At 40.4% G+C, this 13,961-nt stretch overlaps 1 protein-coding gene across 1 annotated transcript; it reads right to left on the bottom strand.

Moving 5' to 3' along the window:
* Positions 1–10,344: 10,344 nt before the first annotated feature.
* On the bottom strand, positions 10,345–13,106 carry LOC309523249 (deleted in azoospermia-like; the record flags this gene model as incomplete). The annotated part of the gene is made up of 3 exons (XM_082207038.1): positions 10,345–10,467; positions 12,643–12,859; positions 13,018–13,106. The coding sequence occupies 3 exons, from the start codon at positions 13,104–13,106 to the stop codon at positions 10,345–10,347; spliced, it is 429 nt and encodes a 142-aa protein (XP_082063164.1).
* Positions 13,107–13,961: the final 855 nt, after the last annotated feature.

Raw genomic sequence — 13,961 nt, 5'->3', positions numbered from 1 at the left:
TCTTTGTAGTATTTTTATAGATTGTAGACTTTGCTCGTCCTTCGGGTGTTCTATTAATTCCTTCTCACACTCCCTTAATTGTTTAAGTATTTCATCCGTTTTTTGCTGCCTTATTCTTTTCTTGTGGTTACTTTGCTGGATAAAGAAACCTCTTAGAACCGCCTTGCTAGCGTCCCAGACTGTTTCTATGTTTATTCCTGTATTGAGATTTAAGTCCCAATACTCTTTTAGAGTAGCTTTGGCTTTTTCGATCACCTCATCATTGTCCAACAGAAAGTCGTTCAACTTCCATCTGAAACCTCCATTTGCTTCTCCTTTTAATTCCAAAGTTATTGAGTTATGGTCGGAGAGAGTTCTCGGTTGAATTTCACATTTTTCCACTCTTAGAGTGATTTCTCTTGAGGTCCAAATTTGGTCTATTCTTCCCCAGCTTTTATGTACTTCTGAGAAAAAGGTAAACTGTTTTTCTGTTGGGTGCTTGTGTCTCCATACATCCGTTAGGTCCATGTTCTCCTCCAAATCTTGAAATGATTCCGGTAACTTTCCTTGTTTTCGTTTTCTCTTATCTGTTTGTCTGTCCATTTCTAATGTCGGCACTGCATTGAAGTCTCCCAATAGTATCATCTTATTATTTCCTAGTTCTAATAACACCTGTTCCAGTTTTTTGTAGAACTCTGACCTGTTTGAGTTTGGGGCATAGATGTTCACCACATCAATCTTTTCTCCTTGAAAACTTATTTGAACCCCCAGTATTCTTCCTTCTTCATCCTTATAGGTCAGTTTAGGTTCCCATTTTTCGTTGACATAAGTTACCACTCCCCTTTTTTTCTCTCTCCCAGAGTTTATGAATTCTATTCCTAGGCTCTTATTTATTAATACATGCTTATGCTTTTTGACTACATGGGTCTCTTGTATACAAATGACATCCAATTTTTTCTTCTTCAACACGTTTACAATTTTATTCCTTTTTGTTTTTTCATTCAATCCATTTACATTCCATGTTAAAATTTTAAGATTCATTTTTACTTTTACCTATTGAAAAGTCAGTAATTTGTCGGTTTGGGTTTTAAGTTTTAACTAGATTAAATTCGAGTGTTTTGATTCTCTGCTTCCTCCTGTTCCTCCTCTACCTCTTCTTCCTTCGCTTCTTCCTCTTCGTCCTCCCCCTCACCCTCTCCCACCCTCCCCTCCCCCCCCTCCCCCGCTCCTCCCTCCCCCTCACGGCCCCCCCCCGTATATCTCCGACAACCCCCCAAGATCTTTTTCATATCTGCGAAGGAATTTACTGACTTCCTGAATCTCTGTTATCCTGAATCTTTTCCCTTTGTAGAAGAATGAGATCCCTTCAGGGAATTCCCATCTATGTTGTATGCCATTTTTTTTCAAAGTGTTGACTAACTGTTTATAGCCCTCTCTCTTGCGGAGGAGCCTAATTGGTATTTCTTTAAAAATAATAATTGGTTTCCCATCAATCACTAATTTCCTCTGATAGCTTTCTCTCAAAATTATGTTTCTCATCTCTATCGATCTGAGGATCACTAAGCAATCTCCTGGGGTCCTTTTCTGTTTGTTTTGCTTCGATCTTATTTTTATTCTAAAGGCATTTTCTATGGTTTGTGCAACTTCTTCTTCTCTCAATGCTAGCCATCTCGCCAATTCTTTTGTCATTTTTCCTTTTATATCTTCATCCCTTGCTTCCCCTATTCCTCTAAATTTCAAATTTAGCTGTTTTTGCTTCATTTCCATCATGGCTAAATTATCTAACACTTGGTCTTGGCTTCTGTTTAATTCTTCAAAGTTCTCCTTAATTTTTTCTACTTCTCTTCTCTGGTCTTTCATATCTTTCTGTATTTTCCTATTTGAGTCTTCTACAGACTTTGTTCTGACCGTTAGGTCTTTAATTTTGTTTGAAAGTTCCCCTACCACAACCTCTATTTTTTTATCAAAGGATTCCTGCATCTCTCCTAGTTTTTTTTCCATATGGGTTTCGTTTTGTCTGAATTCCTCTTTTATTTTCAACCATAAAGCATCTAAGTCCCTTATTTCCTCTTGTCTTGAGATTTTCCTCTCTATTGGTGTTCCCACCGACTTTTTCCCGTCTCTCCCCGCCATCCGCCCGGCCTATTCCGTCCCTCCTCCCCAGTCTTTAAGGATAAACCAACTAATGTTTCTTTCTGCTGACCCCTAGGGGGCGCACAATCTAGAAGGGGGCGCACGATCTAGAAGGGGTTTCCGTTGACCTGCTTCTCAAAACATTTAAATTCAATAAAAAGGGAAGGGGGAAAAAGGGAAAAGTTGGAAAAGGGAAAGGGGAAAGATGGAGAAAAAACTGGAAAGGGGAGAAGGTCCAGAAAGGGATTATACGAAATACAATAGCAGTAGGGGAGGTTTTGAGATTCTTTCTTCTAATTTGACTTCAGCCACTTGTTTGACCCAATCCAAAGTTCTAGTTTTGGCGGCAGTCCAATATTCAAACTTTGTTCAGATTGGCGTCTCCGTGGGGGTAGCCAGGGCAAATCCGGGGGGTGGGCGGGAGAAGCAGGGGGGAGGGGGGCAAACGCGGGAGAAAGGAAGGGGAAGGAAAAGGGAGGCAGGGGGTAGGGCAATGCTTGGGGTCCTATAGGTATCCCGGTCTTTCTACAATGTTTAGGTGGTCTGGAGGGAAAGGGAAGGTGGCTAGGTTTCACTCCCAAATTTCAACTGGAGTGGGATGGGGGGCAGGGCTTCCACCGTCTTCAGAAAGAAGGTATTCTTCGAATTAACAAAAACCAAAGGACGTCGCGGCTCTCGTATTTCTAGTTGACGTTATGTCCTGGGCGGTGGTTAAGTTCGTTAAAATCCGGCCAGATTTCCAAACCAGGTTTCACTATTTCAGCTTGTTCGCGGCCCAGTGGAGGTAAGGGCTGGCGTACGTGCTCAAGCTCACGCAGTGCTTTCCTCCCGCGTCCGACAAGCAGCAAGGGCTGCGGAAGCCGGTAGGAGCCGAAAAAGTACAGAGAGAGAACAGAGGGGAGGGCGGAGGCTCAAAATCGGCAAGAGTTGTTCTGTTTACACACCGCTGTTAAAAACCTGCGGGGCTGTTAAGAATATTGGGGAGGGGGGCGAGGTTCGTCTCCTCCGTGTCCCAAACTTCGCTCTTCTCTCCCCCTCCAGCCCCCTCCGTCTCCGCCTCTGCTTATCGCCTCCTTTCAGTCTTCTTGACGCTCCTTTTAATCTCTCTCCCAGCTTGCCTGTAGTGATCAATTAATACAAAGTTTCTAAAGTCTCTTTTCTAAGTGAATACTATCTATTTTGGATACTTTTGCCCCGTGAAACTCCCAACGGGGACTTTCCCTTCTTCGTTTCTTTTTTTTTTGCAAATGAATTTTTATTGTTTTCCTTACATATTCTTTTCCAACAAATTGTAATAGCACCATACATTTCCTTTGACTCTGCCAAGTCACAACCCCCCTCCCTCCCCACAACTGGTATATTTATCCTCTTTCCATCACACACATCATTCTCAAGTTAGTACTATTATACATTGGAGGTATTATGTCAATCCTGCTAGTGTCTTGACCTCTTTACAATTCTTCTTTAAGTATTCAATAAATTTACTCCAGTTATTTTGATATCTTTGATCTCCCTGGTCCCGGATCCTCCCTGACAGTTTGGCAAGTTCTGCATATTCTGTCAACTTCGCCTGCCACTCCTGTATAGTTGGTATATCTTGTACTTTCCATCTTTGGGCCAGAAGGGTCCTCGCGGCAGCTGTAGCATACATGAACAAATTTTGATCTTCTATTTTAATTTCTGTTCCTATTAAGCCTAATAGACACGCCTCTGGTCTTTTGGGAAAAGTATATCTAAATATTTTTTTGAGTTCATTATAAATTGCTTCCCAAAATTTTTTTACCTTATCGCAAGTCCACCACATATGGAAATAATCCCCATCTGCCTTTTTACATTTCCAGCACTTTCTTTCTTTTTTCCTATACATTTTAGCTAATTTTACTGGCGTCAAATGCCATCTATACATCATTTTTAACAAGTTTTCCTTCAACGCCATGCATCCTGTGAATCTCGAACCCTCCTTCCATAATCTTTTCCACGCATCCAATTCAATGTTATGCCCAATATCAATTGCCCATTTTATCATTGATTCCTTTACTTCTTCATCTTTTGTATACCATTCTAGCAATAAGCTATACATTCTTGATAAAGTTTTATCTTTACAGTCTATTAACTCGATTTGGAATTTCGATTTTTTATCTTCGAACCCATTTCTTTTTTTGTCTTCCTTTAATAGATCACTAATCTGATGGTATTGCAGCCACCCTGTTAACCTCTTTTCAATTTGGTCGTATGGTTTGAGCTTTATCCCTTGGGCTGTTTTCCTAGTAATATCCTCATATGTTATTCTTTCCCCTTCCATGTTTGCTTTTTTTGTTGTCAACACCTCAATTGGTGATATCCACCACGGTGTCTTTCTTTCCAGGAGGTTTTTATTCCGATCCCATACTTCATATAAAGATTTCCTAATCACATGGTTTAGAAAACCTTTATGTACCTTTACTTTGTTATACCATAGGTACGAATGCCAACCATGTCTATTATCATGGCCCTCTAAATCTAATAGGTCGGTGTTTTCTAAGGTCAGCCAGTCTTTTAACCATACCAAGCACGATGCTTCATAATATAAACTCAGGTCTGGTAAATCAAAGCCTCCTCTCTCTTTCTTATCTACTAGTATCTTCATTTTTATCCTTGGCCTTTTTCCCTGCCAAACAAACTTCGCTAAGTTTTTTTGCCAATCCTTAAATTGTCTTATTCCTTTTACCACTGGTATTGCTTGAAATAAAAATAGCAGTCTAGGTAATATATTCATTTTTATCACAGAGATTCTGCCTAATAATGACAATTTTAGTCTACTCCATATATCCATATCTTTCTTAATTTCTTTCCATACCACCTCATAGTTGTCCTTGTATAGGTTTATATTTTTTGTTGTCATCCAAATTCCTAAATATTTTATTTTTTTAGCTATCGCGATTCCTGAGTCTGCTTGTAATTCTTCCATCTCTTCTTTCTTCAAATTTTTCGCTAGCATTTTCGTCTTATTTTTGTTAAGTTTAAACCCTGATACCTTCCCAAACTCTTCCATTCTTTTTATTGCCTCTTTCACACTTTGTCTTGGTTCTTCCAACGTTAAAACTAGATCATCTGCGAAGGCTCTTAACTTAAATTCTTTTCGTCCCACCTTAATGCCTCTGACTTCTGATGATTCTCTTAGCTTCTTATTCAAGACCTCTAGAACTGTAATAAATAGCAAGGGAGACAAAGGGCATCCCTGCCTAGTACCTTTAGTTATCTCAAAGTTATCTGATATGTTGTTGTTAATTATTAACTTTGCTTTTTGGTCCGAATAAATCGTGCCAATACCTCTCAAAAAATTTTCACCAATTCCTAGTACTTTTAAGTTTTCTTTCATGAAATGCCAGGAAACATTATCAAACGCTTTTTCCGCGTCTATAAACAATAATACTGCCTGTTTCTCATCTCTGACTTCAAGGTATTCAATTATATTTATCAGGTTTCTTACGTTGTCCCTTAGTTGCCTCCCCGGCAGAAAGCCTGTTTGGTCCTTGTGTATCACCTTATTTAACACCATTTTTAGTCTATTCGCTAGTATATCCGCAAATAGCTTATAGTCGTTATTCAATAACGAAATTGGTCTGAAATTTTTTACATCTAATATATCCCCCTCTTTCTTCGGGATCAGTGTAATATAAGCTTCTTTCCAGGTGTTTGGCATCCTTCCTTCTCTTAAAACTTTATTCATTACTTCACTTAAAACAGGTGTCAGGTATTGCGATAGTGTTTTGTAATACTTTGCGGAGATACCGTCCGGTCCTGGGGCCTTCCCTATTTTCATTCTTTTTATTGCCTTCGTGACCTCTTGTTCTGTTATCTCCTGGTTAAGCGTTCTTTTTTCTTCTTCTGGGATTTGATGTAGTTTATGGTCATGGATATACTTTTCTATTCTCTTGTTGTCTTCTTTATCTTTCCTATAAAGATCTCTATAGAATCTCTGAAATACTTTTCTAATTTCTTTTGGGTCCTCAATCATTTTATCCCCGTCTTTTATTTTACAAATTGTGTTCTGTTTTTGTCTTGCTTTTATTTGCCAAGCCAAGAATCTCCCGACTTTATTGGCCGACTCAAAATTTTTTTGTCTCATAGTTTTTATTTTCCATTCGATCTCCTGTCCCACCACCATGGAGAACTGAGACTGCAGCATTTTTATATTTCGCTTTATTATTTCATCTTTGGGTTTTGTTATTAGCTGTTTTTCGTTCTCGGTGAGCTGGGACAGGATCTCCTCTTTCTTCTTCTCTCTCCCTCTTTTCTGGAAGCTATTTTTTTGAATCAGGAAACCCCTCATCACCGCTTTGCTCGCGTCCCAGACTGTTTCAATTGGTGTTTCTTTGTTTAGATTCCATTTAAAATAGTCTGTTATTGTCTCTTTTGCAGTTTCCACTACTCTCGGGTCATTAAATAAGCTCTCATTCATTCTCCATCTATGTGTAGAAGGGTCCTTTCCTTTTAATTCCATATATAGCGGATTATGATCTGACAGGGTTCTTGGGAGGATTTCAATTCTAGTTACTCTTGGTGTTAGAATCTTAGAGACCCAGATCTGATCTATTCTGCTGAAGCTTTGATTTGGTTCAGAGTGAAATGAAAATTGTCTTACTGTTGGGTTCCTTAATCTCCAGATGTCAATTATTCCCAATGTATTGGCCATATCAAAGAAGGCCTTCGGGAGTTTGCCTTCATATGTATTTTGCCTCTTTGTTAATCTATCTAAGTCCGGTACCACTACTCCATTAAAGTCTCCCAGTAATATCAATTTCTTATCTAAGTACTCTAACATTATTTCATTCAACTTTGTGTAGAATTCCGCTTTCTTATCGTTTGGGGCATAGATCCCCACAATCAGCCATTTTTCCCCTTGGAACCCAATTTGTACAATCAATATTCTTCCCTCATCGTCCTTAAAAATTAATTTTGGGTCATGCTTCTCTTTTACATATATTACCACGCCTCTCTTTTTGTTTGAATCTGACGCGATAAACTCTTGGCCCAGTTTTTTATTACTTAAAATTCTTTTATGCTTTTTTGCTACATGCGTTTCTTGCAAGCATATGATATCTAGGTTTCGTTTAATCAAAACATGGTTAACTTTTCGTCTCTTGTTTAAATTGTTCATCCCATTAACATTCCAGGAAAATACTTTCAGGTTCATTATTTCTTTTATCTATGAGTACCCACTCAGTTGCGCTAAATTTACTGTTCTTTGTTGTTGTCTTCTTCTTCTGATTCCTCTCTCTCTTCTTGTTCCTCCTCTTCTTCGTTTCTACAGCGGGTAAGTAAAAGTTTCTTTGCTTCCCACTCCCGATTAGCGTCCCAGCGCCATCTTAGCTCCGAAATGCAGATCGGGCTCCTTAGTTTAGTCAAATTAAATCCAACACGTCTTGGGCTCTATTCTTCAAATTTTCCGCTCTGACATTTGTTAAACAGCCCCAAAGGCGGTTGTTCTTAAAGTTACGGAGATTTGTCGCCTCCTGCAGCATGCAGTTCCTGCATTCTGCAACTCCATTCTCCTGAGGAGAATTTGCTACAGTCAACCTGTGGCGTATCCCTTTCTGGAGGAAGATGTTCTGCAGTGCAGACCCAGTGAACTCCCCACCGCAATCTGATTGAAAACTCTTGACCCACAGTGAGAACTGTAGTTCTACTGCCATGATCCAGTCTTTCACCAAAGCAGCAGCTTATCCCTTGTGCTTTAAACTGAACACCCACCCATTTCTGGAAAAATCATCCACAAGGGATAGCGCAAATTTGGCCTCACCCAAACTGGCAATTTGCATAGGGCCGCAAAGGTCTGCATGCACTAGCTCAAAAGGTTTTGTGGTTACCCTGTCAGACCTAGGATAACTACACGTTTGAACCTTAGCTTTCTTGCAGGTCCTGCAATCCAGGTATTTGTCACATGCCTTCATCTTGCACCCCTCAGTGCACCCTGGGATCTTCTTCACGTACCCCCAGTTGACATGTGACATTCTCCGATGCCAAAGATGATGGCACCCATCGTGGACAGGAACGTTAGCACACTGTGCTTGTGCTGACTCAGTGGGACCTGTACCTGCAATAGGCGTTTCCAGAACAAACAGCCTGTCTTTGCACTCAGCACTGACCAGTTGTCGCCTATCTCTGGAAATGAAACACATATTATTTTCAAAGCACACTCTGAACCCATCAGCGACAAGAGAGGAAACAGGAAGCAAACAGCACTGCATTTCTGGCAACACGTAGGCATCACTCTCCTCCTGTAAAAAAGAACAATAAACAGAGCCAGACATGATTAGTTTGCATTTGGATCCATCTGCAAGAGACACATTTCTTCCTGTTTTCACAGCCTTGCAGTTCCGCAAAAAACCACCAGATGGTGTGAGGTGGTGACTGCCCCCACTGTCAATCACCCAGCTCAGCATGTCGTCCTCGTCTCAGTTTTTCACTGTTGCCATGGACGCAGCCAGTGTCGGAATCTCCACTACGACTGAGCTACTCCTCTGGTCGAGTCCTCCGGAATCTCCCCTCCGACGATGATTAACGACCTGAGCCTTTGATAAGGCTCTAGGCACATTCCACATTCAGCAGAGTATCCAAACACAGCGAAGGATGAGAAATATGAGCTACATGGCTAGGTTTTATTTCTAACTACACAGACAGAAAATACATCCTCTCTCTATGAAAGGCAGAGATCAACAGGAAACACAAAGGAACAGGAAACCAGTAACATCACATCCGTCTCCCATCTTCTGTGAGACTTCCAACAGTATGGAATGTCTGGAATGCAAAACAGAGTCTTGTGACTCCAAGCACTACACAGTGGCAATAAACAGAAACTAACAGCCAGATGGTGCTGTGAGGACATGTCTTTGCCGCCAACTCCCTTGGGACCTTTGCGAGGCTTCCCATGCTTGGCAGCGCCTGTAATCTGGTTGCCACGGGAAATGGCCTTGGAGACATCCTGTGACTCCACTGGGAAGTTCCGGACCAGATGGAATTCCGAGCCGCATCGAAAACAACAGCAAGAAAAAGCTTTCACTGTTTCTTCACTTCTCCTTGCACCCCCACTCTTGGATGCAGCACAGCCTGGGCCTGCTCGCCCTCCAGCTTTTTGCCGGCATTGCTCCTCATCACAGAGCCTCCCTGGGATATATTCTAGATTCAGCTGCTCCGAGGGCATAGCTTCAAAGGTCAAACACAAATTTTCATAGCTTTTGTCCAATGAGCTCAAAAGAATATAGACCTTAAGCTCCTCAGAAAGGGGCACATTGAGCTGCCGGAGCCTATTGAAGGTAGCCAGCATGCATGTAATGTGGTCTCTCACAGATTCCCCAAGACTCAGTTTCATCTCAAAAAGACTCCTTGTCACATGAATCTTGGCCCCTGCTGACGTGTGTAGGTGCACACGCTCTAGAGCCTCCCAGATGGCCTTTGAAGTCCTTAGCCCATCAACGTGAGTCAATTGGGAAGAATCCAAAGCAAGCACAAGCAGACCCATCGTCCTCTGGTCTTTTCTCAACGCAGCAGCTGCTGTTACTCTTGCAGCTTGGTCGGCCCCCTCCACAGCAGGAACGGGGGCATTCTGCATACAGTCCCAAAGCCCCTTGCCTATAAGCCAGGCTCTAACTCTTCAGGACTAATCCTCCCAGTTTTGCCCATTGAGCCTCTCAAATGGGACAGTGAAGGTCTTCTGAAGGTCTGCCATCATCTCCCCCGGGGCTTAGCCTACTCATGCTTCTGCCAGCCGGTCCTTTGAAGATGCTTCCTCCAGCAAGCTCCTTCCTTCACCAGCGAGTTCAACTGTCTTGCTCTAAGCACACAGCATGGCAGGATCTCAAAGCTGGACTTCTCTGCAGCTCTTCACACACAGACACAGCACAGGCGTGGCTGAAGACTTCCAAACCTGTGGAGTAATTAGGGTTTGGTACACTTCCGTTGGATCTCAGCTCCTCCGAACCACAGCAGAGTAGAGCACAGTGTGTGCTACTGTGTGTCAGCATGCAGAAAACAGAGTCTGTACACGGCTTCTTTTCTAATCTAAGAAGCTTTATTTACAGCAGTAATAAATCAACATGTTCGGGAGCAGCAGACATTCCGGCTCCCTTCGTCTCGGACAAAAATGAAAGTAGACAGAACAAAGAAACAATTCCCCAGATGTGGGAAACCACTCCTCCCCAGTAAGCAGGACACTTACTCTGAGCTGTTTAACCCTGTAAGCTCTGATTCTCCTCACAGTTTCTTCCCATGAAAGTTGATTTGTGATTCTACTATTTTCTGTACATCAACATTGTCCAAAAATAACACAAATCCATATCCCTTAGACACACCAGTTCTGTCGGTGATTATTTTCACTTCTTTAATTTTTTTTAATTAATATTTTATTAAGTTTTATCAATAAAGTAATTCAGAAAAAAGTACAAAAACAGAAAAATACAAAATCACAAAATACAAAAATACAAACATTAAACACAAAAGGAAAAAGAAAAAAGAAAAGAAAAAAGAAAACACATAAAAACAAAACTCCCTCTTTTTTAAATTCTCATCTTTAGTTAACTTATTCTCCTGACTTTCTCACGCCTCCCATTTTTGTATCCCTTTTTTAAAATTTGGTTCAGCAAATTCATATCCAATTTAACTTATCTATTATCAATCCCATCTTACATTTTACCTTGTTGCTAGAACCCCTTCAGTTCATTTCAACGTCATCAGCATTCAAAAGTTTTACAACGTTTCTATAAATAAATTTTAAATTTCCTCCAATCTTCTTCCACGAGCTCTTCTCCCTGGTCTCGGATTCTGCCAGTCATTTCCGCCATTTCCATGTAGTCTATTAGTTGCATTTGCCATTCTTCCAGGGTGGGTAGATCTTGTGTCTTCCAGTGCTTTGCAATGAGAATTCTTGCTGCTGCTGTAGCATACATAAAGAAACTTCTATCCTTCTTTAACACCAATTGGCCGACTATGCCCAGGAGAAAGGCCTCTGGTTTCTTCAAGAAGGTATATTTAAATACAGTGGTGCCTCGCAAGACGAAATTAATTTGTTCCGCGAGTTTTTTCGTCTAGCGAATTTTCATCTTGCGAAGCACGAAATCCCATAGGAATGCATTGAAATTCAATTAATGCGTTCCTATGGTAAAAAAAAGTCCAAACAAAGCCAAATTTGGTACAACAAGAGTTTATTAAGTGCTCTTTAAAGTCACACATACTGTAAAGAGCATTTCAAAAACTGAAGGAATAAATTAAGTTTCTAAACATGACAGAAAAACTTTTTTTAAAAAAACAACAACATGGCCCAATGGTCACAGAAAATCAAAAAAATTCAAAAAAAAAACCCAAAACCCACACAAGCTCCTAGATTCTTGCAAACCCCTCGTCAACTGTTTCCCCAGCCACCCACCACACAGAAATTCAAACCCATAATTTTTTTAAAAAAACAGCAGAGTGGCCCAATGGTCACAGAAAATCATAAAAATGCAGAAAAAAACACAAGCTCCCAGATTCTTGCAAACCCCTCCCCCAACACCAAGTCCTTGAATTCCAAACACCCTAACCCAAAAACCAACCCCCCCCCCAAAGTTTTAAAATAAGTTTTGGAAAAGCTTCAAAAATCACCAAAAACCTCAAAAAAGGCTACCACACCGCGTTCTATGAGTTGCTCCTCGAAGTCAAGTCGCAACTGTATTAACGGTGTTAAGAAAAAGGAAACAAACTTGCAAGACGTTTCCGTCTTGCGAAGCAAGCCCATAGGGAAAATCGTCTTGTGAAGCAGCTCAAAAAACGGAAAACCCTTCCGTCTAGCGAGTTTTCCGTCTTGCGAGGCATTCGTCTTGCGGGGCACCACTGTACCTTTTTCAGTTCATTATATATCATTTCCCAGAAAGCCTTAATCCTTGGGCACGTCCACCAAAGGTGAAAGAATGTACTTTCAGTTTCCTTACATTTCCAGCATTTATTGTCGGGCAAATGATATATTTTTGCAAGCTTGACTGGAGTCATGTACCACCTGTACATCATTTTCACAGTATTCTCTCTTAAAGCATTTCATGCCGTAAATTTAATCCCGGTGGTCCACAACTTCTCCCAGTCAGCAAACATAATATTGTGTCCTATATCCTGTGCCCATTTTATCATTACAGATTTTACCGTTTCTTCCTCAGTATTCCATTTCAGCAGCAGATTGTACATTCTAGATAGTATCTTAGCATTGGGTTCTAACAATTCTGTTTCCAACTTTGATTTTTCCACCTGGAAACCAATTTTTTTATCCAAGTTATAAACCTCTCTTATTTGAAAATAATGTAACCAGTCTCGCACCTTCTCTTTAAGTTTATCATAACTCTGCAATTTCAATTTGTCACCTTCCTGTTCTAAAATTTTCCAATATTTTGGCCATTTGGCCTCCATGTTGAGTTTTTTCAAAGCTTTCGCTTCTATAGGTGATAGCCACCTTGGGGTTTTACTCTCCAGAAAATCTTTGTACCTTGTCCAGACATTAAACAATGCTTTCCTGATGATATGGTTTTTAACTTCTTTAACAGTGCCATATCGTGCAAAGCAGCTCCGAATTTCTGTCTCATCCATCCGAATGTCAATTCCACCCGCAAAAATGGTATTTGGCATGATTTTCCCTTCAGGCAGAACATAGCCTTGGCTTGTTACAGGCAACTGAGCATTTTCTTCTCGGGTAATGTTTTGGGAGGTGATCTTCACTCTTTTTCTTTTTGGTACTTCACATCTGATCTGTCTTGAATTTTTTTTGTGTGGGTTTCCTTTTTGTCTTCAGCCTTTTGGCATTCATGGGCTGCAAACACCTTTAAATACAGCACTCTGGACTTGCTGAGAATACAAGAGCCCTACTGGATTAGACCACAGGCCCATCTAGTCCAGCTTCCTGTTTCCTACAGTAACCAGACAGAGTCTCCAGGACGCCCATCCAGGAAGCTCATGAAAACCATGTGATTTGCACTTTCTGGCATACTGCCTTGGCTCATGGATGTCTATAAGCAAACACCAGTGTCTCCTCCCTTTCTGTGTAGCATGTGGTAGTTGCAACCTTCACCAACCTATTTTGGGGCTGATGGCACTGGCACTGCAAAGAATCTGGAGGGTACCAAGTTTGAGAAGGCAGAGTATTGAATTCCATAAGCCGCATGGACATTTTTAGAAGGTAGCCGTGTTTCAGCTTCCTGCAGCAAAAACAAGGAAATTCTTGTGGCACCTTTAAAATATGAAACAAATTTGTTGTTGTTGTATTTTAAATTTTCTTTATTGATTTTCATACACACAGATACACACATATATACACAGAATAGATTCTTCACCAAAGAAAAGAAAAAATAATAAAAACAGCATAACTAAATTATAAGAAAACAGAAAAAACAGAAACAGACATGTAAATTATTGACTTCCCTCCACCTCGGTTTTGGGTTATGTAATACAAATTTTTTCCGCAGTTTATCTTTAAAGCTTCTGCATGTCGTAGGGTTATATTAAGTCTACTGTGATCTTTGAGTTTTTAAAATCTGCTTCGATATATGTTATAAATTTGTTTCATTCCTTAATAAACTTTGTTTCTTTCTGGTCTCTGATTTTTTGTGTTAATTTTGCTAATTCTAAATATTCGAATAATTTACTTTGCCAATCTCTTACCGTTGGAGTATTAATTGATTTCCAATTTTGGGCGATTAAAATTCTAGCAGCTGTTGTTGCATACTGGAATACTGGAATAAGGTCTGGTCCTCTTTCTTAATTTCAATGCCAATCATTCCCAGGAGGAAATTTTCAGTTTTTTTAACAAAAGTGTATTTAAACATTTTTTTAAAAATAGCCTAGTTAACTTCGTCTGC

The sequence above is a fragment of the Podarcis vaucheri genome, assembly GCF_965113315.1.
Source record: "Podarcis vaucheri genome assembly, chromosome: W".
Lineage (NCBI taxonomy): Eukaryota > Metazoa > Chordata > Lepidosauria > Squamata > Lacertidae > Podarcis > Podarcis vaucheri.
The sequence above is the reverse complement of the archived record's forward strand: the minus strand, read 5'-3'. Positions and strand labels throughout refer to the sequence as shown.